The 27,500-nt window shown below is 41.8% G+C and overlaps 1 protein-coding gene across 7 annotated transcripts in view; it reads left to right on the top strand.

The window, feature by feature from the left end:
* Nucleotides 1-27,500, top strand: part of LOC147026493 (palladin-like) — a 264,027-nt gene that overhangs the window by 188,703 nt on the left and 47,824 nt on the right. For 3 of the 7 annotated variants that reach the window (XM_085881956.1, XM_085881960.1, XM_085881957.1), the window contains exons 11-18: nt 4,569-5,222; nt 5,623-5,724; nt 8,078-8,225; nt 11,560-11,664; nt 18,985-19,206; nt 19,476-19,625; nt 27,037-27,131; nt 27,327-27,459. In XM_085881956.1, coding sequence (XP_085738082.1) covers nt 4,569-5,222; nt 5,623-5,724; nt 8,078-8,225; nt 11,560-11,664; nt 18,985-19,206; nt 19,476-19,625; nt 27,037-27,131; nt 27,327-27,459 — 1,609 coding nt within the window. The remainder of the gene's footprint in view (nt 1-4,568; nt 5,223-5,622; nt 5,725-8,077; nt 8,226-11,559; nt 11,665-18,984; nt 19,207-19,475; nt 19,626-27,036; nt 27,132-27,326; nt 27,460-27,500) is intronic. The other 4 variants (XM_085881959.1, XM_085881958.1, XM_085881962.1 and 1 more) reach the window with 4 other exon arrangements.

Genomic DNA, 27,500 nt, shown 5'->3' with positions numbered 1-27,500 from the left:
ACAACATAGCTGGTCTCACTACCGTCTTATATACTTTCGCCTTCACTCTTGCAGCTACCCTTCTGTCAAAAATCACTCCCGTAACTCTTCTCCACCCACTCCATCCTGCCTGCACTCTCTTTTTCACTACTCTACCACACTCTCCGTTACTTTGGACAGTTGATCCCAAGACTTTAAACCCATCCACCTTCCCCACCTCAACTCCTTGCAACCGCACCATACCACCACCCTCCCTCTCATTTAAGCACATGTACTCCGTCTTACTCCTCCTGACTATCATTCCCCTTTTCTCCAGTGCGTACCTCCACCTCTCGAGGCTCGCCTCAGCCTGCTCCCTACTCTCTCTACAGATCATGATGTCATTCACGAGTATCATAGTCCATGGTGACTCCAGTCTGATCTCGTCCGTCAACCTGTCCATCACCATTGCAAACAGGAAAGGGCTCAGAGTCGATCCTTGGTGCAATCCCACTTTCACCTTAAACCGGTCCGTCATTCCGACCGCACACCTCACTGCTGTCACACTGTCCTCATACATATCCTGCACCATCCTCACATACTTCTCCACCACTCCCGACTTCCTCATACAATACCACAACTCCTCTCTTGGCACCCTATCATAAGCTTTCTCTTAATCCAGAAACAGACAATGTAACTCCTTCTGGCCTTCCCTATACTTCTCCATCAACATTCTCAAAGCAAACATCACATCAGTGGTGCTCTTTCCTGGCATAAACCCATATTGCTGCTCAAAAATCGTCGCTTCACTTCTCAACCGAGCTTCCACTACTCTTTCCCACAACTTCATGGTGTGGCTTAACAACTTTATCCCTCTGTAATTTTCACAGCTCTGCACATCACCCTTATTCTTGAAAATCGGAACCAGTACACTTTCTCTCCACTCCTCAGGCATCCTCTCACTTTCCAAGACTTTATTAAACAATCTGGTTAACAACCCCACTGCCATCTCTCCTAAGCACTTCCATGCCTCCACTGGTATACCATCTGGGCCAACCGCCTTTCCACTTTTCATCCTCTTCAGAGCAGTCCTCACTTTATCCTTATTGATCCACCCCACTTCCAGATTCACTATCTCCACCTCTTCCAACCTTCTCTCTCTCTCATTTTCTTCATTCATCAGCTCCTCAAAGTACTCCATCCACCTTCTCAACACACTCTCCTCGCTCGTCAGCACATTCCCATTTGCGTCCTTTATCATCCTAACCTGCAGCACATCCTTCCCAGATCGGTCCCTCTGTCTTGCCAATCGTTATAAAATCTTTTCCCCTTCTTTTGTATCCAACTTCTCATACAGCTCGTCATATGCCTTTTCCTTGGCCTTTGCCACCTCTCATTTTGCCTTTCGACGCCACTCCTTGTACTCCTGCCTACTTTCTTCATCTCTCTGACTATCCCAATTCTTTTTCACCAACCCCTTCTTCCTTATACTTTCCTGTACTTCCTCGTTCCACCACCAAGTCTCCTTATCTTCCTTCCTCTGTCCAGATGTCACACCAAGTACCTTCCTAGCTATCTCCCTCACCACTTCTGCTGTAGTTGCCCAATCATCCCTCCCATCTTTACCACCATCCAACACCTGTCTCACCTCCTCCCTAAATTCCACGCAATAGTCTTCCTCCTTCAGCTTTCACCATCTGGTCCTTGGTTCAGCCCTCACTCTCTTCCTCAACCTCACCTCCAAAATCATCCTACAGACCACCAATCGATGTTGTTGAGCTACACTCTCCCCTGCCACCACCTTACAGTCTCTAATCTCTTTCAGGTTGCATCTCCTGCTTCAGATGTAATCCACCTGTGTGCACTTTCCTCCACTCTTGCATGTCACCCTGTGTTCCTCCTTCTTCTTGAAATACGTATTTACCACTGCCATTTCCATTCTTTTTGCAAACTCTACCACCATTTGCCCTTCCACATTTCTCTTGTTGAGACCGTACCTACCCATCACCTCCTCATCCTCTTTATTCCCTTCCCAACATGCCCATTGAAATCTGCTCCAATCACCACTCTTTCATCCTTGGATACACTCTCCACCACTTCATCTAACTCACTCCAGAAATCTTCTTTATACTCCATCTCACACCCCATATGTGGGGCATATGCACTGATGACATTCATCATCACCCTTCAATTTCCAACTTCACACTCATCACTCGGTCAGACACTCTCCTCACCTCCAATACCCTTTTGACATAATCTTCCTTCAGGATTACCCCGACACCATTTCTCCTCCCATCCACACCATGGTAGAACAGTTTAAAACCACCTCCGATGCTCCTCGCCTTACTCCCCATCCACTTGGTCTCTTGTACACACAGTATGTCCACCTTTCTTCTCTCCATCATATCAGCCAACTCTCGCCCTTTGCCAGTCATAGTCCCAACATTCAGAGTTCCAACTCTCACCTCCACACTTCTACTCTTCCCCTCTCGCACTGCCTCCGGACTCGCCTTCCCCGTCTCCTCCTTCGCCCAGCAGTAGCACAATTTCCACTGGTACCCTGCTGACCACCAGTACCGGTGGCCACACATTAACCACACATGTATATGCATATATATGCCACACATTAACCTGTCTGTGGTACACAAAACATTTTGTGGAAAAACCAGAGAACAATTTAAATTCTAAAAAGGTTCTTCTGCCTAAACAGTTGCCCATGCTCCCCCTATTAGGAATGAGGTTAACAGAGCTACAGCTCCCTTCTTCCCAGGAGGATTGTACTGCAGCCAATATCGGGAAGAGAATATCATTATCAATTTACAGACCGTCCAATTTTAAAAACCATTCTCTCTTCTCGGTGGATGGTCTATAAAATTGAGAATTAAATGCTGGACTAATTTGGTCGTTAATTATGGGATTGAAGTTTTATGACAGTGTTGTGCCCATTTTGTGTTTTTTCTATCGACATCCATTTTCATAACTTATACTTAATGTTCTTTACCACAGTGTTGTTTACATCAGGCCCAGGTTTCCACCCCATTGACAGCTGATTTTCATTCCCATTGAAAACTTCCATAATTATCTTCACCACCGAAGGTGCACAGAGGTTTTTTTTCACCCGTCTGTCTGTCTGTCTGTCTGTGAGCAGGATATCTCAAAAAGTTACACACGTATTCGGACGAAACTTGATGGATGGGTTGCGTGTGTGTCAAGGACTGATTGATTCGATTTTGCTGAACATCCGGATCTGTATCCGGATATTATAATGTTTTTTTTCTTTTGTGATTCTTTATCATTGGGTGATAGGGCCCAAAACCATGTAAAGCATGATATTTCAAAAAGTTATGGACAGATTCGCACAGAGCTTGGTGAATGGGTTGGATTTGTGACGAGTACGAATTGATTCGACATTGGCGAAGACCTGGATTCATATGTTCGTGTTGTGTGTGGATCTGGATCCACACTAGAATTTTAAAAGTGAATTTTCACCATTGAGATATGGGGCCAAAAATGATATGGAGCATTATATTTCAAAAAGTTGTGGACGAGTAATAACAAAACAAGGTGGATGTTTTGTGACAAGAGCAACCCAATTCGATTTTGGTTTAGGTACGGATTCAGATCCGACCTATCAGTGGCATACAAAACGTGAACTGTTCAGCCTGGTGGAGGTACGCACTCTACCGAGTGCTGTTCCTCGTCATTCTGAGACTTTATTCATTGAGACTGAGCAATGAGAATGTTCTCTAATTATTTGTACTGTTTGTTGATGATTTTCCTGATAATGCAAATGACACTCTTGTAGGAAATTCTCTCAACATAAAAGAGACGTGCTGTTACTCTTGTACGATAGCTTGTTTACTTTTCATAATTTTCTTCAAGATCATAGTTTGACTTGATGTAGTATTTGCACGTATTCTCATCAAAGGACATAGCAAGTTTCCCAAGTAATTTGCCTCGAATGTGAATGCGTTTTTAATTCTAATGGTTTGAGCTTTTCTTATGTTTGAGACTTATTTCATTCATCATCTGTATTATCGATGATAAATCTCTGAGTGTGACTGAATATGTTCATTGATGTTATTGGGTTGTTTTTTTTTTAAACACATACACTGCCTTGTATTTTCATATTCAACAATGATGACCTATCTCTGACACCGCTCACATAAACATTTCCTTCACTTGAAGTAAGCAAGCAAACGTGGCTTTGCCCTAAAAAGGAAGTGTTTTGTGGAACCACTGAATCGTCTATAAATACAACCTCAAATTTCACATCTCTATATCTATGTCATTGTAAATATTTTATAACGCCAGTCTTGGTGATTAAAATTATTGATACAAAGCCTTTGACCTTGACTGAGTGTTTTGCAACATTTGTTGTCACTTTGTTGTAGATAAAGCAACATTGGGCATGATTCTCAAAGTATATTGAAACTAGAATGAATAACCAGAGTGAATGATGTGCACATTGTCCCACTTTGAGCATTGCATTATGCTTGTACCTTATGCATGCAGAATGTCTGAAAGCGATTGGGAAACGATGTGAAGGAGTTCTGGCTTTATTGACGCATTTTGCTGATACCGCAGTTATGCCGGTGTGTCTCCTCTAGAGACCCACTCCAGCTGCAACAGCTTCACAACCAAGTTCTTCTTGAGCAGCAAGAAGCGAACGTTTTGCAACAACAGCATCAACAGCATTGGGTTTCTCCTCCACCACTGGTATCTATCCGACAAACAGCAGCAAGTAATACTTGTGCCCCACCGGCATTCGCTGTCACGCAAACCGCCAACAACATGAGCCAAAGTTTCAGCTACACAAGACCTAAGCATTTCATTGTGTCACAGAGCCTGTCATCTGCATCTGCATCTCCCAACAACTCTCCAGTACACTCGGGTCAAGTGTCTCCACCTTACCAAACTAAAGCCACTCCACAAACAACTGCAGCCATTTCCTGTTCGGTACCAACACAACCATCAACAATTTCACATCAAGGTTTAACACCCTCAAGCTCACTATGGCTCAACACAAACATCGTTGCATCAACAGCCTCATCTGCTTTCGCAGCCACTGGTTCACCACTCACATCGTTCAACCAATCTGGCACATCTTCACCTAATCAACATACCAGCAAATCACTCACCCAGTCTAACTCTCCACCACCATTTGTGCAGTCACCAGCAGCCTTCCTCAGCTCTGTTCTACCATCTTTACCAAGTTTACCTCCGACTAATGCCATGGGTCTGCCAATGTATGCTCCGGCGACGTAAGTCTCTGGCACAATATCACACATGCTTGAAATGTATAGTAATCCTTGATAGTATCCTGAAGAACAGTTTGACCTTGATTACAAATGTTCTTTTTAAAAATGAAGTGCTATAAATGATCTAAAATAATAACTAGTAACTGATAGTTGCCCACTGCACTCATTCGGTATGAGTAGGCTTCAAAGATGTAAGAACAAGAGCAAAGAGCATGTTCAAACCATTATAGATTTTTGAGCACAGATTTGGAGTTCTCCTGATTTAAATTTAAAAAATAAACATGAATTAGAGATGCCGAATTTGGGCGGAATTGGGGAGTGTACTTGTTGGTTTATTGGTAAGTAGCCAAGATGGGTGTGCTGGAGCAAAGCTTACATTGAATGAATGGACATCTTCGCTTAGAGGCGATTGCTCTACCACCACTACATCTACACTGCCTCAGTGGACAGGCCCTGCACAAGACGAACAACGTGCTCCACGGAACCAAAATTTTTACCACGCCAGGTAAGACGAAGTTGCTCTCACGGCCATTGCTTTGAAGCTTTTCTGGAAAATGAGAGGTTTCACTAATCTCTTGGTTGGAAATGAAGTGCTCCATTTGGTAGCAAAGGAATGGAGTTTTCCACTGGGGCTTTGAAAGGCATTCTGGATCTAAACATCCCAGGTAATGATTATAGTTTTCCTGCTATTTTGTCGATCTATTTCATCCAAAAACCATTCGTTTAAAGAATTGTGTATTGCAAGTATTTGATTAGCTGACTTTGTGTGAGTTTCGTTTTGATGTGTTGTTCTCGAGAATAAACAAGTGATTATATAAAAAAAAGATGATCATTTTGCATAAACAAGCGCATCCAAATAACCTTGTGTTTCTATGCCAGAGCATCAAGCTTGGTGTTGGTTAGTGGTTAAGGTGGCTGGCTTGGGACCTTACGGTCCTGAGTTTGAGCCCCTGTTTTTTTTTTTTCACTGTTGAATTAACACAACATGGGGTGACTCAGCCTGTCATTCTTCCAAGGTTAGTGAATTGAGTACCAGTGTACTGGGGTAATAACCATTTGGGGTAAGCTGTGTCAAAGTGGTAACCTGTCCAGGACTGTACTCCTTGCTAATGAAACTGCCTCAGCACCCATATGTGCCTTAATGGCATGAAACTAATGGTATTATTGTTATTATTATTATTATTATTATTATTATTATTATTATTATTATTATGCCAGAGCATAAAGCTCTTGATATTTTTTTTGGGGGGGGGTGGTTCATCCCCCCCCCTTTAATACCAAAGTTTTAAAAGGCAAATCAACTTGAGATCTGTTCTAACCATAGTATTTAACTGCATTTTCATACTTGTCCAAGTCTCCTTATACCTAGGAGTAATCATGGGATTTTATGAGATTTATGAAGCTGCAGAGCTCCTCATGCAGATTATGGATGGGATGAAGCACATTTGACCTCGACATTCGTCCTGGGGATACATTTGCTTTCCCTGAGCATTTTCTCGAAGCCGTAACATATGTAATTACCTGCAAATGGTGAGCTAAGGCCTCAGGCATTCCAAAAAGGCACACTGTTCAATGTTTCTTTTTTGCTCTGCTTGCGACATGGCATTTTGCAGCTTGCAATGATAAACATCCTGATTACACTCCATTTGTGACCGCTTTAAGAAACTACGAGATCTTCTAGATTACCTGTGATGTTTTTACCAGGATGCATTCTTTCATTTTTGTTCAGTACTGACTTTGTCATTAATTCATGTCCTTTCAACAATGTAACCACAACTGAAAGATATTAATTTCCCAAAAGGTCATCATAACAGTTATCTATATATATAGTATTTGTCATTAGTATCATTTTGAATACGATTTGATGATTCTTTTTTTTTAAATTACATTTCAATACTTATTTCAGGGAAATAATAACTGTCTTCGCATGGTGTGTTACCATTACATTTCATTGTTTTTTCCTTTGTATGGACTAATTTTCATTCTTTGGTTTGTTCAATAAATCCCTCATCAGACCGAGGTGTTCCATCAGCTGATGAGAAGTGATTGGCTTGCTAGAGTGGGTGTTTGTTTTGTCCTCGTACCTTACTCAATAAATCCTGCAAATATTTATGCATGTCATTCCAATTGCTTCTCACCAAGTCATAACTTCAAACGAATTGTTAAAATCCATGCAGCAGTCACTGTTTTGTTGAACATGTAATTGCGGTAGATGTTTTAATGTGGTTACGTATTATGACATTTACCGCAATTCAAACTCGTACTTCAGATTGCCAAACATGTCAACGGTATTGTGCAGTATAAATGTCGCATTAACAAGCTACATAAAAATTATATAAATGGAGAGTGCGGAACATGCTCATATATGGTGCTCCTAAAGCTGAATAAATTCCCGGAGAATAGTGTGTTCGAAATAGAAATGGAAACAACTCTTTGGTAATAAAACATTTGTATTCAGTGATAACTGTAAAAACATAGTGAGCTCTATTGTAACATTTATCATTTGTTTTGGCATGCACGGATTGCTTGTAACTGCTAGTTGATGCCAATAATGTCTGAGGTTTGTTCAGATAAATTGTGATGAAAGCTCTTGATAGTTGTTGAGCGAACAATAGAATCTCAACCGTTTGTTCTTGTGTTTACATCATCATAATGGATGGTTGCGTTCAAACTGTGTTTGCGTTTGTTTACACATGTGGAAAGTCACCAGAGCGAGCCGTGTTGTGTTTCCATTACACCCGAGTTGTCAAATATGGCCATAAAGGGTCTGTGTGCTTCAGGGAAGTAAGCCTTTGATAAAATGGGCACTGCAAGAGTCAGGGATAACAGTAAGGCTTGATTGCCCATTGTTTCTGCAGTCCGGCGCAAAGTTTCATGAAGAAACAGGCAAAAGCGACTCCAAAGATCTGCAGTGACGACGAGATTCGGGACAGCAAAGACGCGCTCATGCAAGACCTGGAGAAAAAGCTACGCTTAAAGGATGAAATCTTACACAATGGGCAGTCGGTAAGAGGAGACCAGCATTCATGGATTGGTATGTTGAAGCTATTCTTAATGCGACCATGAAAGGAATGTTTCTGCCTCGACCAAGGCAATTTTGAATCCTGTAAAGCATCCCATTCAAACTGTGCGATCCTTTATTATTAACAGTTTGCCTGCATGTGGGCTCCGAAGCATGTGATGGGATCTTATTTTTCATTTTATCTCGTGTACAAATGATAAACGGAGAGTAGAGCACACCAAGTTCCTGAGACAATCCTGCCACGGCCTGGTTTTAAGTAATCCTCACTGCCTTTGATGCGTGGCATAAAAGACACATGCCGAGGTTCAGAAAAGTGGTTCAGAAAAATTAACATCAATCGAATGCACTTTGTTCATTCGATGAAAGCTAAATGCCAGAACATTACGCTTGATAAGATTTACCGCAGCTTGTTCACTTTCTTTCATTGCCACTTTTGGCCAATCTCACATATTCCATTATATTTTATTAGCTACTCATTTTTCTCTCGACACCTCACTCAAACTCTCCTGCTGCCTTCTCCTTTTAAAGGCCAGCTTCCATGCGATGGAGCACTGCGTTTTTGGACCTGGTTTGTTCAGCTATGCAACATTTGACACCACCAGAGCCTCGTTTGTGTTGTGGAATAATAATGCAGATGTTGTGTGCAGACAAGTCGACATCACACCATTGTATTAACTGTCATACCGGTATCTATTTAGATATCTATTTTGGACCCCGCAAAATCTTACCTATTATGGCAATGTGTTATTTTTCCAGTCGTTTCGTTCTATTTTTCCATCCTTCTGCTTTCTTTGGCCGATGTTGAGCCACAGCAATTTGTCTGATCTGGACATTCAGTGAATGCATCAAGTTGGAACTGCGCAGAGGAAACGTGATCAACATTGTTTACTTGATCACCTTTGTTTCCAAATTTTAATGTGGGTCATTCATGAAGTTCTGCAAACTTGTCCTCACAATAGGCTCAGACAGTCCAAAAAGTATAGCAAGACATGTATATGTACATGTTTGTTCTTGCTCATTATAGTCCCTATAAAATTTAAAAAGTTAAAAAAAAAAACAGTTGGCAAGTCTTGGACTATTGTATCATGTTCTTAGAACATTTAAATGCCCTTCATATCCCCAACAATTATTCTTATCTTCACTCCAATATGAGAATGACTATCTGATCGGTTCGGAAACGTCCACGCACAGTAAAAGGAGAAAATAAGAAGAACGTGAAGCAGACACGACCATTTTAATGACGTGTACCTCAATGCTGGTCACCGTGTGTACAGTTGTCATCGTTACCTCCAAGCTACATTGCACGGTCATATTTGTCGCTGTTAATATTTTCAGATTACTTGTCGATTCCGATGAAGATTCATCTTTCCAGGACTAGAATTGAAACCTTGTTGGGAAATAAATAGTTGTAATAAGATGAGACATTTCACCTATACTTGATGTAAATATATAAATGAGCATTGTTTTAACAAAAACACGAAATTGCTAATTATGGATCTGCAGCAGGCAATTTGTGCAGAAATTTTGTGTTTGTAGGTGACTTGTGAAAGACTACATCTGGGAATGCTCGCATGGCTTCTTTATTCTTTTCTTTTTTTTATTTTAGGTTTTCTGCTTTATTTCCACATTGCTTGCTTTGTGCTTTGAAACACTCGGTATGTACTGTCACACCAATCTCCATTGCATTGGTGGTCCAGCTTTCAAAGGAGGCTTCTAAATTTGAGGCACAACAGTTGTTCCATTGACATGACCAATTTTGATAAATGCCAGCATTTTCATGGTTTGCTTTCTTTCCCCATTTTTGGAGGATGTCTCCTATTTTGTCCTTAATCCAAAATGCAAAGTTTGTTTTTACAAGTTGAAAAGCATATTTAAATTTTTTTTTTTATAAACTAATAGTCTTGTGAAATGATTTGTCACCTGGTAATGAAGCTGAAATTATTAGTTTTGCATGTCTTAAAATAATTTATAGATTCATGTACATTATTTCTTTCAGTGATTGTCACAATTTTGGCCGAGCATAGAGGGAATACAGAATTCGATTGTTCTCCATGTCATGAGGATGGTTCATGATTAATCTGCACCTTTCGTTCGACAAAATTTTAAAGTAAAGTGGAGTTAACAAAACCCTCATCCGCAAGGTATTTCGGCAAATACACATCAGTGCAGTAATGCCTGAAAGCCAGAATCATATAAATTTTTGTTATGGGTATGCTGTCATTGCAAGACATTCCCTTTCACATCTTCGTCACTTTTGGAAGCTGATGCCAGTCAGCTGCTCATTGGGGTGTCTGAATCGCTGGAAATCACAAGTGATGTATGTGAACCAGAATGCGTGGGGTTGGGAAAGAATGGTGGGATGTTTAGCACTTCTCATCTCAATTGCTTTATGATCGAAATGAGCGTTCTTTTGGAGCCTCCTTGGCACTTCCTTTATTGAATTTCAAATGCAAATGAACTCCATACTCCCAATACCTGGACTCGGTTCTGCTGAAATGCCATGTACGTAGATGTGGTGATTTCCCAAAATGAACCGTTCATTATTGGTAATCCTTGCAAGAGCTTGTTCATCACTCATTACAAATTCACACTCATTGACAAAACGAAAAACATTTTGCACCGCTCATGTATAGTTCTGTGCAAAAGACAGATATGACCGTATCGTGCATTTGAGATTTTCAATCACCAGACACTGCGTTGGACAAAACTGCATTTTTATACACTGTTCGGTGCCATCATAAAAATACCCAAAATGCTTCGTGCAGCTGTAACGTCACTTCAAACAGGAGTTGCCAGATGTTGCCACAACTACTTTACAAACTTTCACCAAATCTAAACTTGAAACACCCTCATAAATTTGGGAATACCTTGGAAGGAGATTTGCATTTTATGCAATGTTATGTCCAGCTCTTGTAATCATTTACCATATTTCATACAATAAAATAACAAATATAATAAAGACAGGTTCAATTCTCACACAATGATTGTGAATTTTCAATAATTGTGGAGAAAAACTGAGATAATTTCACTCCAAAGGGATTTCAGTCTCATACGATTCATACGTAATTTTAGTGTTTGAATTCCTTGGATATAAAAACTTTCACCTTCATAGAAATAAATCTGCAAATCCACAACAAGCAATGTGCTACTTCTTTTCAACAAAAATGGATTAAATTGCAAAGCTAAAATATAGGAATGCACGACTTCCTAGCCTTCTTTGAAATCTGGAAGTATGACGCTGCTTGCCAGTAGCCACAGCTGCTCCTTGGCTATTGGAGCTGTAAGAGGTCACCCAGACGTTCCCTTTCCATTCGTCAGAGGCTGACCTATGAGGAAAAGATGGCACGCAGGCTGCTTGGACCGCACAGTGCTGCCTCTGTATTTCAGCATGACGAGGTCGGAGAGACTGAGACTGAGGCTCAGGTATCCAACCTTGTCCCTTCCTTCGCTCTCCATTGCAGCATGCTGGGAAGCTCAATGCTTTGTATGCACATTAGCTTTCTTTTGTTATGAGTACTTTCGTTTTGTTTGTAACAGTCTATTTGAGGCTCATAGAGGGGCTTGCATAGACACATCACACACACACACACACACACACACACACACACACACACACACACACACACACACACACACACACACTCACGCACACACATACACACACACACACACACACACATACACACACACTCACACTCACATACACACACACACACACACACATACACACACACACGCACAACAATGATGTAGTTCCACTACATTGGAACATCGTTTTGCTTTCATGAACTACTATTATGTTATTTTTGCAATTGGGTTTTAATGACAGACTTGATTTTGATTCCCTCCTCATTGAGTCTTTACTTTTTTAATCAGTCATTCTATTCTCCACAAATAATTCCATTCTCAATGCCTTCAGCACCATTGAAAACTCAAGGCGGACACAGATTATGAAGGATTGTCACTCTCCTACAGACGACAAGTTTGTGGGCTCTATTTTATCCATGCTTACATCTGGACTTCTTCCTCCTTTCCTCTTCTACCACTGTCCTTCCCCAAGCCATGTTCCTCCAGAAACCCTTCTTTGCTCACACTCCCAAAAACCAGGCTGATTGCCATCTTGCATTTGTTTCATTTGTCTCCTTCTTCTCCCAATTGTGTAATTGTCTCTCTGTGTCCATTGTCTTGTCCTTCTTAATTCAGTCTTTCAAATGTGCTACCCATCATTATTTCATACACTTACCCATGTACATCCATGATGTCTCTCTCTCTCTCTCTCTCTCTCTCTCTCTCTCTCTCTCTCTCTCTCTCTCTCTCTCTCTCTCTCTCTCTCTCTCTCTCTCTCTCTCTCTCTCTCTCTCTCTCTCTCTCTCTCTCTCTCTCTCTCTCTCTCTCTCTCTCTCTCTCTCTCTCTCTCTGCCTCTCTCTCTCTCTCTCTCTGCGTCTCTCTCTCTCTCTCTCTCTCTCTCTCTCTCTGCGTCTCTCTCTCTCTCTCTCTCTCTGCGTCTCTCTCTCTCTCTCTCTGCGTCTCTCTCTCTCTCTCTCTCTCTCTCTCTCTCTGTCTCTCTCTCTCTCTCTCTCTCTCTGTCTCTCTCTCTCTCTCTCTCTGCGTCTCTCTCTCTCTCTCTCTCTCTCTCTCTCTCTCTCTCTCTCTCTCTCTCTCTCTCTCTCTCTCTCTCTCTCTCTCTCTCTCTCTCTCTCTCTCTCTCTCTCTCTCTCTCTCTCTCTCTCTCTCTCTCTCTCTCTCTCTCTCTCTCTCTCTCTCTCTCTCTCTCTCTCTCTCTCTCTCTCTCTCTCTCTCTCTCTCTCTCTGCGTCTTCCTCTCTCTCTCTGCGTCTTCCTCTCTCTCTCTCTCTGCGTCTTCCTCTCTCTCTCTCTCTCTCTCTCTCTCTCTCTCTCTCTCTCTCTCTCTCTCTCTCTCTCTCTCTCTCTCTCTCTCTCTCTCTCTCTCTCTCTCTCTCTCTCTCTCTCTCTCTCTCTCTCTCTCTCTCTCTCTCTCTCTCTCTCTCTCTCTCTCTCTCTCTCTCTCTCTCTCTCTCTCTCTCTCTCTCTCTCTCTCTCTCTCTCTCTCTCTCTCTCTCTCTCTCTCTCTCTCTCTCTCTCTCTCTCTCTCTCTCTCTCTCTCTCTCTCTCTCTCTCTCTCTCTCTCTCTCTCTCTCTCTCTCTCTCTCTCTCTCTCTCTCTCTCTCTCTCTCTCTCTCTACCTCTCTCACACACACACTCACACTCACACTCACACTCTGAATATTTCCCAATCTGTTCCTCTCTGAGCCATTGTTACTCGTTTTTGTGTTATTCCTCCTCTCCTTCTTGAGTATGTCCATAACCCCCTCCCCTTACCCCATGGTAGTTTGTGAACCTGCCCTTTGCCATTCAGCTCCTCACCTCCTATGAGTCTAGACCTTTGCATAAAACGAAAAACTTTGTATTCATGTAAATTGACTCCCTGGAATATCTGGATCTGCATAACCCTCCATAACCATTTCCTGTTCCACAGTGAAGTGCATTATCGCACTAATGATGATAACATCATCTACAACTCATTCTCTGATAACACAGACTTATTGCTAATGTGCCACTCGACTATTTTTTTCATCTTTGATGAGTTTAATTTTCACTTTGGCATTTGGTCCTGGAATAATTATCCACGGCAATGCTTCCAGTACCTTCTTCCAGGGCAGCAGACCTGACTCAGTCCAGCAGACACAGCGATGTTGGGACAACATTGAAAGCCAATGTTGGGACAACATTGATTTGATCATCGGGTGAACGCTGCTCTGTCATTAGCAGTTACAGCCGCCGAACACCTGCCGTTGGCGAATGTCTTCAGTATCCACAAAGCCAATTGTTTCCATCGCCTGGAAGCCAATGTTGGACCAACTAATATATATTACACAAAAACCTCACTTCGCCACACTTCAGAGAGCCAGAGGCAAGAGTAAGCCTGGGAATAAAGTGTCCAATGAGTAAGTGTGGAAGAACACACTTAAGCACACATCAGTTTTAATGACAGACCTTGGGCAATGGTGTTACATTGTCATCCTGTTCACCACGGATCGAACTCTTGCCTATGTTATGTTTACTGTGCTTTACCTATGTAAAGGAACTTGCTGAAGGAAGCAAAGAAAGCTGTTTACGACCCTACATTAAGGAATTCCGAAGACATCCGTCGCTTTGGCCACAAAACGTGACATTTTAAGGAAATTGGAGCAAGGCGTAATCATCTGATATATCATGAGAAATCCATAGTGTGCGTTGTTAAATATGCCAAGGCGAAGCTCCAAATGTGCCAACAACATAGTTCCAAGGTTAGGAAAGCCTTGCATGTGGTGTGCAGTTTTACTGACAAAACTCAAGTGGGCAGACTCTTCGAATATGACTCAATTGTTGTGATACAAAGCATGGAAAGTGAAGTAATTGTGTTTCAGTTTGTGAAGAAGTTGAAGGAGCTGAATATCTTTGACGTCTTCATGCCCAAGTCCCATGCCAGTCAACCTCAGCCTTCCTCACTGGGTTAACCACAAACTTCACATTGAATTTCTGAATTAAGTTACAGAGGTATTATTTATTTAGTATTACTTGCAGTAAGCTGGAAACCCCAAAGTCCGAAAAATACCAATTCCCCTCTCGTCTGGTGAAGAAAGGCTTTACTGTATATATAATTAAGGTATGCCTGGTGTTGGCTTAATGGTTAATGTGGTGGGCTTTGGATGCTAGGATCCTGCTCAGCTGTTGAATTAATACCAGGTGGGGTTAACTTGGCCTGTCATCCTTCCGAGGTTGGCAAAATGAGTGCCAGCATGCTGGTATACTGTGTCGGAGTGGCGACCCATCCAGGATTGTGCCCAATAGCCAAGGAGACTGCTTAAGCAGCACCAACGCTCTGCACAAAGTATGGTCCCAATCTCCTCCTCCTCCTCCTGGTGTTGTCTTAATGGTTAGGGTGGTGGGCTTGGGATCCAAGAATCCTGAGTTCAAATCCTACTTTGCTGTTGAATTAATACCAGGTGGGGTTGACTACCTGTCAACCTTCTGAGGTCAGCAAAATGAGTACCAGCTTGTTGGTATCCTGTGTTGGAGTAGTGACCCTTCCAGGTTTGTGCCCAATTGCCCTGGAGACTGCTTTGTCAGCACCAATGCTCTGCATGGAGTATCGTCCCAGGGGATGGATGGATTGATAATTGGGCTCCTGGGATAGTGCAGACATAGCATTTTTTTTTTAGTTGGCTCAGTTGCTTTATGTAAGTTCAATCTCAACCTAACTTAAACTGGCAGCCTATACCATCGATGAGTGCACCATCCTTGGGAGGGATGTTAAACTGTGTCCCACATAGTATAATTTACCGGTGGATGTTAAAGACCCCATATGGTGTATTTCGCAAGAGTAGACCATGCTGTGTCAGCACTCTGGCCAAATTCCAAATTCCTACCCTTACCTACAGCACTCTGCAACAAAGGGGAAACCTGTCTTCGGTTTGTTTTCAGCAAAGAAAGCATTCTCAACCCGTCACGGGCACCCTGAACTCCGAGGAATTGAAGACATTCGAGACGAGACGTATGTGTAACATCGTGGGTGGTTTGGTTTTTGGATATTTTTTGGGCAAATCAAATTGATATCTTGTGCAAAATTAACGGAACAATGCTACTAGCAAATTTTAGTGTTGATACGGGTATTCTTTTGAAAGAGGAACTGTGATGGCATTTTATAATGGCAAGTAGGCCATTACAGCATTTGATTTACTCTTGAATGGTTCATTGTCTCATCAGCATATTGCCCATAAACATTCTTCTCAATTTTGCCGGAAAGCAAGTAACAAGATGGGTGTTCCACAAAACTGATTCCAACAACCAAATCTCCTGATTTATAAACCATTTTACATCTCTGGGATGAAATTGACAGAAAAAAATGAGCTAAATGATGTCACACGATGTAATATAATTACTTCACCAATGCTGAAACATATTTTCTAATCAGTTGCAAAAGACAATTTTGAAAAAGCAAGACTGCCTGTATTATTTCAAGCTTTTATGAGCAACTACTTTCATAATCACATGGTTTGAATACAAATTTGTTGTACGTGTTTAATTTTGGGGTTATCATCTTCAAATTTATGATTGCCTCCGCCACCGAAGGTGGACGGAGGTTGCGTTTTCACCTCCGTCTGTCTATTTGTTTGTCTTTGAGCAGGATATCTCAAACTGTATTCAGAGGAAACTTGGTGGACATGTTGTGTGTATGACAAGGAAGAGTTGATTCTATTTTTGTGAAGATCCGAATCTGGATACGAGAATTGTTTTTATTTTTATAAGTGATTCTTTACCATTGAGAGATGGGGCCAAAACGGTATATAGCATGATATTTCAAAAAGTTGTGGACGGATTATGATAAAACTAGTTGGATGAGTTGTTTAGGCAACAAGAACAAGCTGATTTGATTTTGGTTGATGTCCGGATTTAGATCTGGCCTAACAGTGGGATACAAAATGTAAACTGTTCAGCCTGGCGGAGGGAGGTATGTGCTCTACCAAGTGCCATTCTAGTTCGTAAATACAATCCAAGTGTTATCTGTGGTCAGCCTAGAGGTATTCACACTTCCTCCTGAGCTGCATAGCCTAGGTTCTCATCTCAACACAACTATAAACTGTCATCCTGGTGTTTCGCAGGTAGGGCGATGCATCAATGTATGTGACGTTCTTCAGATGGACGTTAACCTGAGCATCTCATCTGCCAGCATTTGATGGTGAACGTGAAAGATCCTTCGCTGTCCTTCCCAGTGGGCGCCCTGGCCAAATTCAAAATTTCTGTCCTGACCACCACTGAGAATGCAAAAACAAACCACCCAGTGTAATGCTCGTGGTGATGCTGATTTAGCAGTGCTGAACCCGCCTTTCAGTGGACCACCAGAGTTAGTTAATCTATAGTCTCTGAATTTATTATTTTGCTGTTGAACTAAAAAATCAACTTATATTTTAATTTAACCCTCATCGTAGCATTGGCCTCCTAACTTTTAAAATATAGTTAATTCGTATGTGACATGGCAGCTGAATATTTAATGTGGTGTTATCCTACACTTAGCCAATTGTTGTGGATTTACTGATCCTGTCTGTCACTGAGGGCTTTCATGATTGATGTGACCATCACATGTCTCTCTCCCCCTTACCATGATGCATCCAGTGTGTTGGTATTTGTTGTTGTATGTGGTGCTTTTTTGAGACCAATAGGTTTTGTTTGGTTGTGGATATTTTTCTTACATATATAGTGGGCCTGTTGTTGGCATAATGGTTAGGTTGATGGGCTTGGGATATGAGGGTCCTGGGTTCAAATCCTGCTTTGCTGTTGAATTAATACCAGGTGGGGTTGACTCTGCCTGTCATCTTTCCAAGGTTGGCGAAATAAGTACCAGGTTGCTGGGATAATTGAGCCATTCAAGTATCCTGGGTTGGAGTGATGACCCATCCAGGATTGTACCCAATAGCCCAGGAGACTGCTTCGGCAGCACCAATGCTCTGTACAGAGTTTGGTCCCAATGGATGTCTAGTGGGTAGATTTCAGACACTGTCTTGATGGACACTGATTGTGTGCACTAAACGGCTGTCATTTTTGGATGGATAGTAAAACTGTATTCACCTCCACTGTAATCCTTACTCTGAAGTTATTTGGAGCCTCTTTTTCACCCATCTTTTGATGGAACTTCATTCATTGCCTGTAAGACCTTACCTACTGCACTTCACATTCAGACGCAAAGGTTAATACAAATGGAAAGGAACCTAATCGTATGTAAATCAGCTGAGTCAATTCAGTTGAATCCTCTGTTGTGAAAGGTCCTTTCTTGGCATAGCTGAACTCTTATCTACCAACAAGACATTGATCACAAGCTTGATGGAGTACTGTTCTTCCCTCCAGGCTGGCGCATCTGCCTCACACCTTGCTCAGCTTGACTCCATGGGAATCAAGGCCTTGAAGATCATTTGATTCTCGTGCAATGAAGTTGAGTCGATGGATCTATCAGTTTAACATGGCAGGACGGTCAGTGGTCTCTCTGTCTTCTCCCCCACCCATCTGCAGGTATTTGCAGGGCACATACTGTCCACCATCAACCCTCTTCTGGTGAAACTCACAAAATTAAGAATTACTGCTTACCTCCACTCATTTGTTCCTCTTTTTTTCCTCCCCATGTGACCAACTTCCGCATTCTTCTCTCCAGGTCATCAACACAGTTGTGTACAGCTGTTCATCGCCATCTCAGATCACCCTCCCCCATCCAAAACCATGATCTTTTCTACCCCCATGAAACCATCGCCTACTACCTCGCATAAATTTCCTGTTTTTCCTTCCTGAGAGTTTGCTTCATCTTGTCCACCACTGCATTTTCCATTACCCCTAATTCTTACATGCATCCATTATTTATCCAAGTCTCCATCTATTTTGTCTCTCGGCCCTGCTGTTGGTGTTTTCTCCCTCTCTTTTTGCTGTTCCTCTTGTTCTGTGGCGTCCTGATCCATTCTGTTATAGCTCTTCCACGAGCCTTGACGTTGTGCACAAACAAAAATTATTACACCGTATGTCCGGATATCTCTGTCACAGATACTCGATCATCAACCTGAGAATGGTGAATCATAGACAATGCTGATGTAAGAAAGGCAGCAGTAGAAAATGTGAAATTATGTCATGATGATGGAATGTCTGCGACCACCAACCCCCACCCTCACTCCCACACATTCTCATCTCCCTACCATACCAAAGGAATATAAAGTGTCCAGTTTTGAGCAAAGGCTGATGAACGAGATTGAATTTCGCCTTGAGCGTTCACCAGTCGATGAATCAGACGATGATGTGCAGCATGATGACATTCCAACGGGAAGGAGCATTGCACCATATTTGGACCGCAAGTTGAAGCACTACAAAGCCTTCGAGGGGAGCCCTGTGACGCTGTCCTGTCGCCTGTCAGGAACACCCCTGCCCAAGGTCTGCCATCACTATTCATTGAATATTAAGTGAAAACAAACAAATATGAACATGTGAAGCCAGCAGCCATTTACTGCAAGAACAGCCAATGTGAATATGACATACAAATAGTTTATTTATTTATTTATTTATTTATTAGTGAATGTAACAAAAAAGATAACTCATATTTGGCCATTCATTTTTTTATTTTTACATATAATATATTTTGGAGGAAAATCCCATCATGTGATTAACTTGAAACAACTTTTAATACCTCCTTTTGTTTGCAGATCTACTGGTTTAAAGATGGCGTGCAATTGTCTAAGAAGTCAGAGCATTATACGATACTGCGAGAAGGAGATGGTGCTTGTACACTTCATATTTCTGAGATCACAGTGGATGATGATGGGAATTACACCATCATGGCAGCCAATCCTCAGGTGAAAGCTTGGCTGTAGATTGGTGGGGGGGGAGTGGTGTGGGTGTGGAGTTGGGACATGTCATCCCCCCCCCACTTTTTGGAAGAAAAGGGGACAGAATATCGGCTGTCCCCACTCCCCGCCCCCTACTTTGTTGGTCGAAAAACAAAATATGTGTACACTCACAAAGGATTACTAAGCAGTTTTTTTTGCAATTGATTTAGTACATTTTATGAAAAGTTTGAATGAGCAGTGAATTACTTAGCAAGTATAAATGAACAGGGAAACAGACATAATTATGTGCGAAAATGGTATGGTTCACCAGAGCAGCTGGGTTTGATTCCCAGTCTGGGCACATAATTTTCCCACATATTAATAGATTCTATGCTTTTTGGGAACATTGTTTACATCACTACTGCAACTGGTCCATGTTGTGTACCGCTCCATAGCACACGCGGACCGACACCTTGAGAGACTGAGTTGACAACTATTGAGGCTTTGTCTCATTGCCCCATCATCATCATGTGAAAATACACAAATTGGTGTCTGTCTTTGGTCGATGAATTTGGTCATTAGTTTTCCAATCTCAACCAAACTTGCCAGGGGGGGCTAAGGGTCCATCATAACTCATAAGAAAAAGGTTGTAGCCACTTGGTTTCCCCCCACCCTTCCCCACCTCCGACGGGGTTCTGAAGGAGGGGGGGTCGACACAATTGATTTACGTGAATGTGTACTGTGTTGTGCCGCTCCGCGTGGGAGAGCGCATTACGACAGTAGACAGGCCTTCCATCTTGATCGTTTTTACCTTAATTTTACATTTTCTCACATTATTTTCAGTCTATTATGTTACTTTAGATCCGACTGCAGAAGATCCAGAGGAATTCCGATGCTTTATTTGCTTTTTCCGTTTTGGGAAAACGTTAGCAGCTTGGACCATCTAGCTCCACCACTTGATCACTTGATTGGATTGTTTTGGTCATTTTGACTCTTGGTCCTTCCTATTCCTTTCTTGCTGCCTTCGATTTATTTATTTTTTTTTTTTTTGGTTTCAATTCCTTTATTTTTTGGACTACGCACAAAATAAAGATGACCCCGCTACAAAAAAATTCCCAGAAAAAGTAGCAGAAGTGGCCATAAAGTGCTCAGAATATCTCCAGAATGTTCACTATAGAAGTCACTCATTTGAGAAATTTTTTTTTTTCCCCCCAAATAAATTATTTTTTAAATTCCAATGTCGAAGGAAGGATACTTCCAAAGTGCATGGTGATCCAAAAGTCCAAAGAAAACATTACACTCTTGCGTCTACTGGTGGTATTTGTGATGCATTCACCCAGGTGCTTCAAAATGTATTAAACTAATTTCAATGTCTCTGGCCTTGGAGGTGGTTATTGCGAGCTTTGTCTCAGCACGGTCCGAGAGGTCCACAATTGATTATCCTGAAAGAATTATGGGCTGAGGCCCAATGCCCAAAATGACCTTCTCGCTGTGATCAAATCACCTGGAATATCGCCGATCGATGAGCGATTGGAACAAAAAATCTACTTTATGTAAGCTCAACTATTTCATATGGATGTATGCAAAATCGAGAACAGACAGCACATTTACAAAAATGTGCTCCTTAATTTTAACATTGAACACTTGTTTCATTCAGTACAAATTAAATGATTCCCCAAGCAAGCATAGATTATCAAATCAATTAAATGTTTTACCATAAAGAGATTTTAAATCCTTCACTTCAATAAATAATCTCTACCTTATATTTCTTTGTGCAAAGAAATCTAAGCTATGAATCACAATGGGTTTGAAAATATGAGCACACATCAATGTTAATGTAAGAGTTCCCTTTGAACATTTCTTATTTCTTCCACTTGCACCAAGCTGGCTGATTGAAGAATGACGAACTAGTCTTTCCGGTGAAGGCTCGTGTAAATCTGCGTCAGCAGACTGGTAGAAAAATGGATGAAATCACGAGGACGTTGACCGAGGTGTGATAACTGCCGTGGGAAGCAAGGAGAAAAAGCTGATGTTTCGGGCATTAACCGGCTTTGTCAGAGCTAAAGAGAAGGTTTTCCGATACTGTGGTGGAAGATTTTTCCCAATGTTTATTTTCCCTTAAACAAAATTCCCCATCCCATGCTGGAGTGGAAAATTAATCATTGACTGGCGTTCACCACCACAATAAGTTTGCTTCAGGTGACTTGAACAATGTTCTTATTCGTCTTGAGACCTGAAACATTGACAATACCCATTATGATGCACCATCCTTTGTTACAGTGTCGGTACTGCCGAAGCAGTTTCTATACTGTGTGATTTGCCGTTGCCTTCCTTGCAGTAGATAGAGCAGGAATTTGGAACTTGATTATGGTGCCGGCGATAGCTCACCTTCTCTTTGTGAAGGACACCGTGTGATCTTTATTGTTCACCAAATAATACTGGCAGACAGGAGACCGGTTTAACCTCCATACAAAGGACAGCACACACATTGATGAATCACTGAGGGTTTATAAGTGTCTCATGATCGAAGGGTCAAGGGGTCTGAAGGGTAGGAGTTCTAAAGGGTCTTACAAGGTCTAAAAGGTCTAAAATGGTCCAAAAGCATGTGCTAATGGAGCAGCGGAGGAGAATGGGACCATACGCTGTGCAGAGCGTTGGTGCCGCTTCAGCAGTCTCCTTGGCTATTAGGAACAATCGTGGACGGGTCGCCACTCCGACAGAGTATACCAGAAAGCTGGCACTCATTTTGCTGACCTCAGAAGGATGACAGGCCGAGTTAACCCCACCTGGTATTAATTCAACAGCTGAGTGGGATTTCAACTTGGGATTCCGGTATCCAAAGCTCGCCACCTTAACCATTAAGCCAACACCAGACATAATGGAGCAGAGTAATGTGCAAAAGTAGCTCTCGGACACAAACTTCCCACACTTTGGTCTTTTCTCAGAGTGCTCGGCTTTGTTGAAGAACATCCGATCTGATGTTTGAAGGTGATCTTCAGAAATTCGATTAATCGACATCGTTCTCAAAACATCTGTGAGGAAAAGTGTAAATTGAGTCAGTGTCAGAGTGCAATCCTGCTTCACCCCCATGGGAAACATCAAACGGGCTGGATGTGATACCTCCAACGAAAACTTCCTGTCATATATAATATAATTCCCACATGATTTTCACAAAGATTTCCAGACAGCCAGAGTCATTTAACAAATTCTAAACTTTTGGTCTGTCCACTGCATCAGCTTATAATAATGGTCTTGGAAAAGTGAAGGACAACATAAGGGTCACTGACATCGTTCCATGTGAAATGTTCTCTCCAAGTTTATTCCACTAGCTTGAGGGAATCCTTTCTCAGATTTGCCTTCAACTGGCAACAATAATATTTCACAATTACTTTCATAGTCGCTGTGATCTCCATTATTCTGACATATAACTCATTGAATGAGTATAGTTGTTATTTTGCATCACAACAAGACCATTTAACTTGCACAAGTCGTTTCTTGAGTGCGAGGCTTCAAAAATGATAGATTTCAGAAGGAACTCCATCAAGTCCAGGACCTGACCTCACATTTGTCTTCATTGCATTCTCAACTTCCTTGCTTGTTGGTAGGTCTCTCGTCCAGCAAAAACATCTTTACTATTAAGATGATGACCTATTAAGAAGTTCACCAAAATTCTTTTTCCATCTTTTTACTTTTTTTTCCAATGCTTATCTGGATTCCATCCAGATGCTTTATACATTGCTTGATAGCTGAAAATAAACCCTTGGAATCATTGTAGTTGGATAGTTATTTTCATTCGATGAAATTGCAGTTGCTGTGGCCTTGGTTTCACTTGTAGAAATTGTTGAATTGCAAATCTTGTCTTTCTGGTGTTAAATGTGGCATCATGTATTTTATACTTTTCATTATTCCAATCACACTCACTTGCAATGAGTAACATTGAGTATGACTTGTTTTTTTTGCTGCCGATGTGACACCCCATTGAATGCCGGTCAAGCGTTACTGCAGGTGAATGAGATTTTTGCACCAACACTTTTTTTTATTAGGGAATCCCTGGAATGGGGCAAAAAGTGCACCCTTAAGGGAGGCTGCCTGATCATCCAGATAGCTTCATTGCGCTGTTTAATCCCGCTATCTTGTCTCCTAGCATTTGCTTGTAGGTGATAAAACCATCACGCATTTCAAAACTTATGCAGTTCTGTGCTGGCAAATTTAAAATCCCTGCTCTAACTGAGAGCAACTATGGGAACAACTTTCAATGGAGTCTATCCAATGATCTTATGCAAACATCATGGGCAAGTTGTGGATGCCCCTGACGCAACCCAGACAGCTATGGGAAGAAATGTTTATCATTATTATGATAGCATAGGTAGTTGCTGATCAATTCTACTTGTTTTTGGAAATAATTTTTGATTTTAAAAACAAAATGTGGTTTAAAAGAGGTTGAGTCACTTGAACTTCTTGGCCTCACCATCAGTCATGACCTTTCCTGGACCAAGCACACAGCAAAGCTGGCCTCCAAAGCCAGTTGTAAATTGGGTATCCTGCATCAATATAATTCTCCTTGGAAAATCAGAGCTACTCACAGTCTACAAGGCAGCATATGTTCATGTGTGGTGCTTAGTCGAGTACTGCTCTCTGCTATTGGCTGGTTCCCCAGCATCACATTGCCTCTCCAGGGTGTAGTCAGTTACCAAGCACTTACCAAGCCAGCTGTTCCTTATCAACAGTTTTGAATGGAGTGCTTGCCTGAGTGCTTAAGCCACTTGGTGAGCACTCCACAATAAACTTGGTAATTGAACACACTCAATGGTTCTATGGAATCTACAGCTCTGCAAATTATTGGAATCTTCCTTGATGAGGCTCAAGCACAAGAACTGTTGCTCTCACTTGGCAGGCAGATTGGTGGTCTCTCTGTTTTCAACCGTCTATTCTCCAACATTGCTCCCTCTGCTCTCTCAGTCCTCCAACCTTCTCCAGCAACTCCAGCATTTGTGATTTCTTCCAGTAACCCCTCCTTGTTAAACTTCCAAAACACAGGATGACTGCATACATCAACTCTTTTATTCCTTGCTTATCCCATCTGTGCAACCACCTTTCAGAGGTTGTTCTGTCTCCCTCTTTCTTCTAGCCCTTCAAGCAGGCAGTGCACCACCACATCTTGCTATCCCCAATGTGACCCACAATCTTTATTGCATCCATTAACCCTTCCTAACTCAACCCTCTTTCTCTTGCTGGTTTCAGTGTTTTGTTCTCTCTCTCTCTCTCTCTCTCTCTCCCTCTCCCTCTCCCTCTCCCTCTCCCTCTCCCTCTCCCTCTCCCTCTCCCTCTCCCTCTCCCTCCCCCTCTCTCCCTTTCCTGTTCTTATCCCCTTGCTCGTTGTGCCTAGTTGTTGCACCCGTTACCCTTTTGTTTTTAGGATTTTTTTGGATACAAAGTCAAGGCTCGTGAAATTGCTAAAACACAGAATGGATCTGGATGCAACGGTTCAAAAGGAACAACAGAAAGAGAGGGGGGAAACCAACAGCAGGGTCAAGGGACAAAATAGACGGAGATGGGCAAACAAGGGATGCGCGTAAGAATGAGAGGTAGGAGAGGACGCAGGTGCCACGTGGACAAGATCAAGGCAGAAGCAAACTCTCAGGAAGGAAAAACTGAAAATTTGGAAGAAGGCTTGGATTGGAGAGGGGGTGCTTAATGGGGGTATAAAATATTATGGTTTTGGATTGGGGATGATTTGAGATGGTGGTGAACCTCTGGCTTGAAGACCTTGAGGGAAGGATAAGATTAAAGAGAATGTGGAAGTTGGTTCCACAGGTGGAAAAAAGTGGAACAAATGAGTGGAGGTGAACAGTGATCCTGGATTAGTTACTTGTAGACCGCGTGCACCCCTGTAGAAACCCTCTGGAGGGGGGGGGGGGGGTGGGTGCGGTGATTCCAATCAACATTCCATTCTTCTTGTACTTCCATTATTTTTGTAGCATGGCACACATTCCACTGAAAGTAGGAGAGTCAAAAGCATCCAGCACTGCAAACAACTTGTTTGGTGGTGTCGAGACTCATAACCAAAGAGTTGGTGTCAAAGCCACCCAATGCTCGCCTGTTTATACATTTATCGTTTTTAAAGACTAGTTTAATAATATTTTTTATAAAGCATTGCAGTGAAGTTTGATCCAAATAATTTTAAAGCAATATATGTATTTGTATATTGTAATCAGTAAAAAAATAGTGTGGTAGATAAAAACATTAGAAAGGAAATAACTTGCACCAAAAACTTTAACATTTTCACGCTCACGCCGGGAGTATCGCTGTAGCTCTCTGTTCTTCGAACAGGCGAGCTAAAAATGAAATGGAAATATAATTTATTCAAAATATTTTAATCAAGAGAGAGAGAGGGAGAGAGAGAGAGAGAGTGGGGGATAGAGAGAGACAGAGACAGAGACAGAGACAGAGAACCATTGTTGAAGATAAAGCATAAAATAAACCCTCACCGTCAATTTAACATTGCTCTTCCATGAGCCTCACTCTTGCAGAAAACATCAACCCTTTGACTTTGCTCAGGATGAACAAAGCTATTACTGCCTCTCCTGGTACCACAACAGAGAAAATGCTTATATTTGATATAATACAGGGTAGGGTTGTTTGGATCCCTCGTGTTGCTTTGTCTTCTGTTGCTTTGGGCTATTGCTTTTTGTTTTTTTTCTAATTTCTCTTTATCATGCTTCTTTTTCCTCGTTAGTCATTTTGTCCTTAATTCATGTGTGATGGGGAATATTGTCTTGAGATTGCTAGTTGTCTGATCATAAAGTTCGTTTAACTTGACTTTGCTTAAATTTGCTTATTTTAATAAGCTCGTCATTGTATGCTTCATAACTTGCACGTTTATGACAAACCAACAATGAAAAATCAGTTACTTCATCAAACTGCATTGCAGTGATTTTTTGTTACAATACAACTAGAGCACTAAATGTAATAAAACCTTCATAAATAAATTATTCTGCACCATTCAACATGCCGTTTGATGGCACGAAAAACTTTTCCACTGAAATTGTTGAGAGCTGACTCAATAACTGCCCAGCAGTGCATCAGTAGCACCCAAGGAGAGCAGTTAATCTCTGTAATGGTATAAATGTGCCACCCTTGGTGAGATAGATCAGGATTTTCAACATTATTTTGCAACTGAGGATCCATAATTACCTGTGTGTATGAGACTGAACTTAGTGCTTGCTCAGTTAAGATTAATTAGTGAGACATCGTAAGATCATATCCATAAGCCTGGGCCAGAGGATGTGGAACAGTTTGTGCTCTCATGTCGTTATAATGCAGTTGTGTCACTGGTTTAAATTATGTCGCTGTTTCTTTCTCGCTTCCATTTATAATACTATTGTAATGTGATTATGACTTTATTTTAAGTTTCTAAACTAACTGACTGTGGGAACAGGGTCGCATCAGCTGTACAGGCCGCCTTATGGTACAGACTGTGACAGGACGCAGATGTTCATCACAGGGTCTTCCAAACCAGTCTTCAGCACGAAGGTATTGTGCTTCCCTAAGTATCTCGTTGCTTCACCAAGCCATCTCATTGCTATGTTTCCACCAAGCATGATGTAAAACAATACTGATGATTGTCATAGAATGGTGTATTGATATGAAGTTTGTGTTGGGCATTGCTGAGTGATGGAAGTAGATGGGAGGAAACGTACAGTAAGTATGTGCCCGCATGCTGAGCAGGCCGAGGTCTCGTTCTCGGGAGGCGGGGGAGGAAGGTGATGCTGTGCAGCAAAAGACCTTTCGACCTCACTTCCTGCAGGCACCAGGAGACACTGTGGCTCATGAAGGCAAACTTTGCCGTCTTGACTGCAAGGTACTTACGATGATGGAACTTGCAGGAAAGTAAATCCACAA

This window comes from Eptatretus burgeri, chromosome 5 (assembly GCF_056783735.1).
Source record: "Eptatretus burgeri isolate ZD-2024b chromosome 5, Ebu_testis_v1, whole genome shotgun sequence".
In the NCBI taxonomy this organism is placed as follows: domain Eukaryota; kingdom Metazoa; phylum Chordata; class Myxini; order Myxiniformes; family Myxinidae; genus Eptatretus; species Eptatretus burgeri.
Note: the sequence above shows the minus strand (reverse complement) of the source record. Positions and strands in the feature narration are given on the sequence as shown.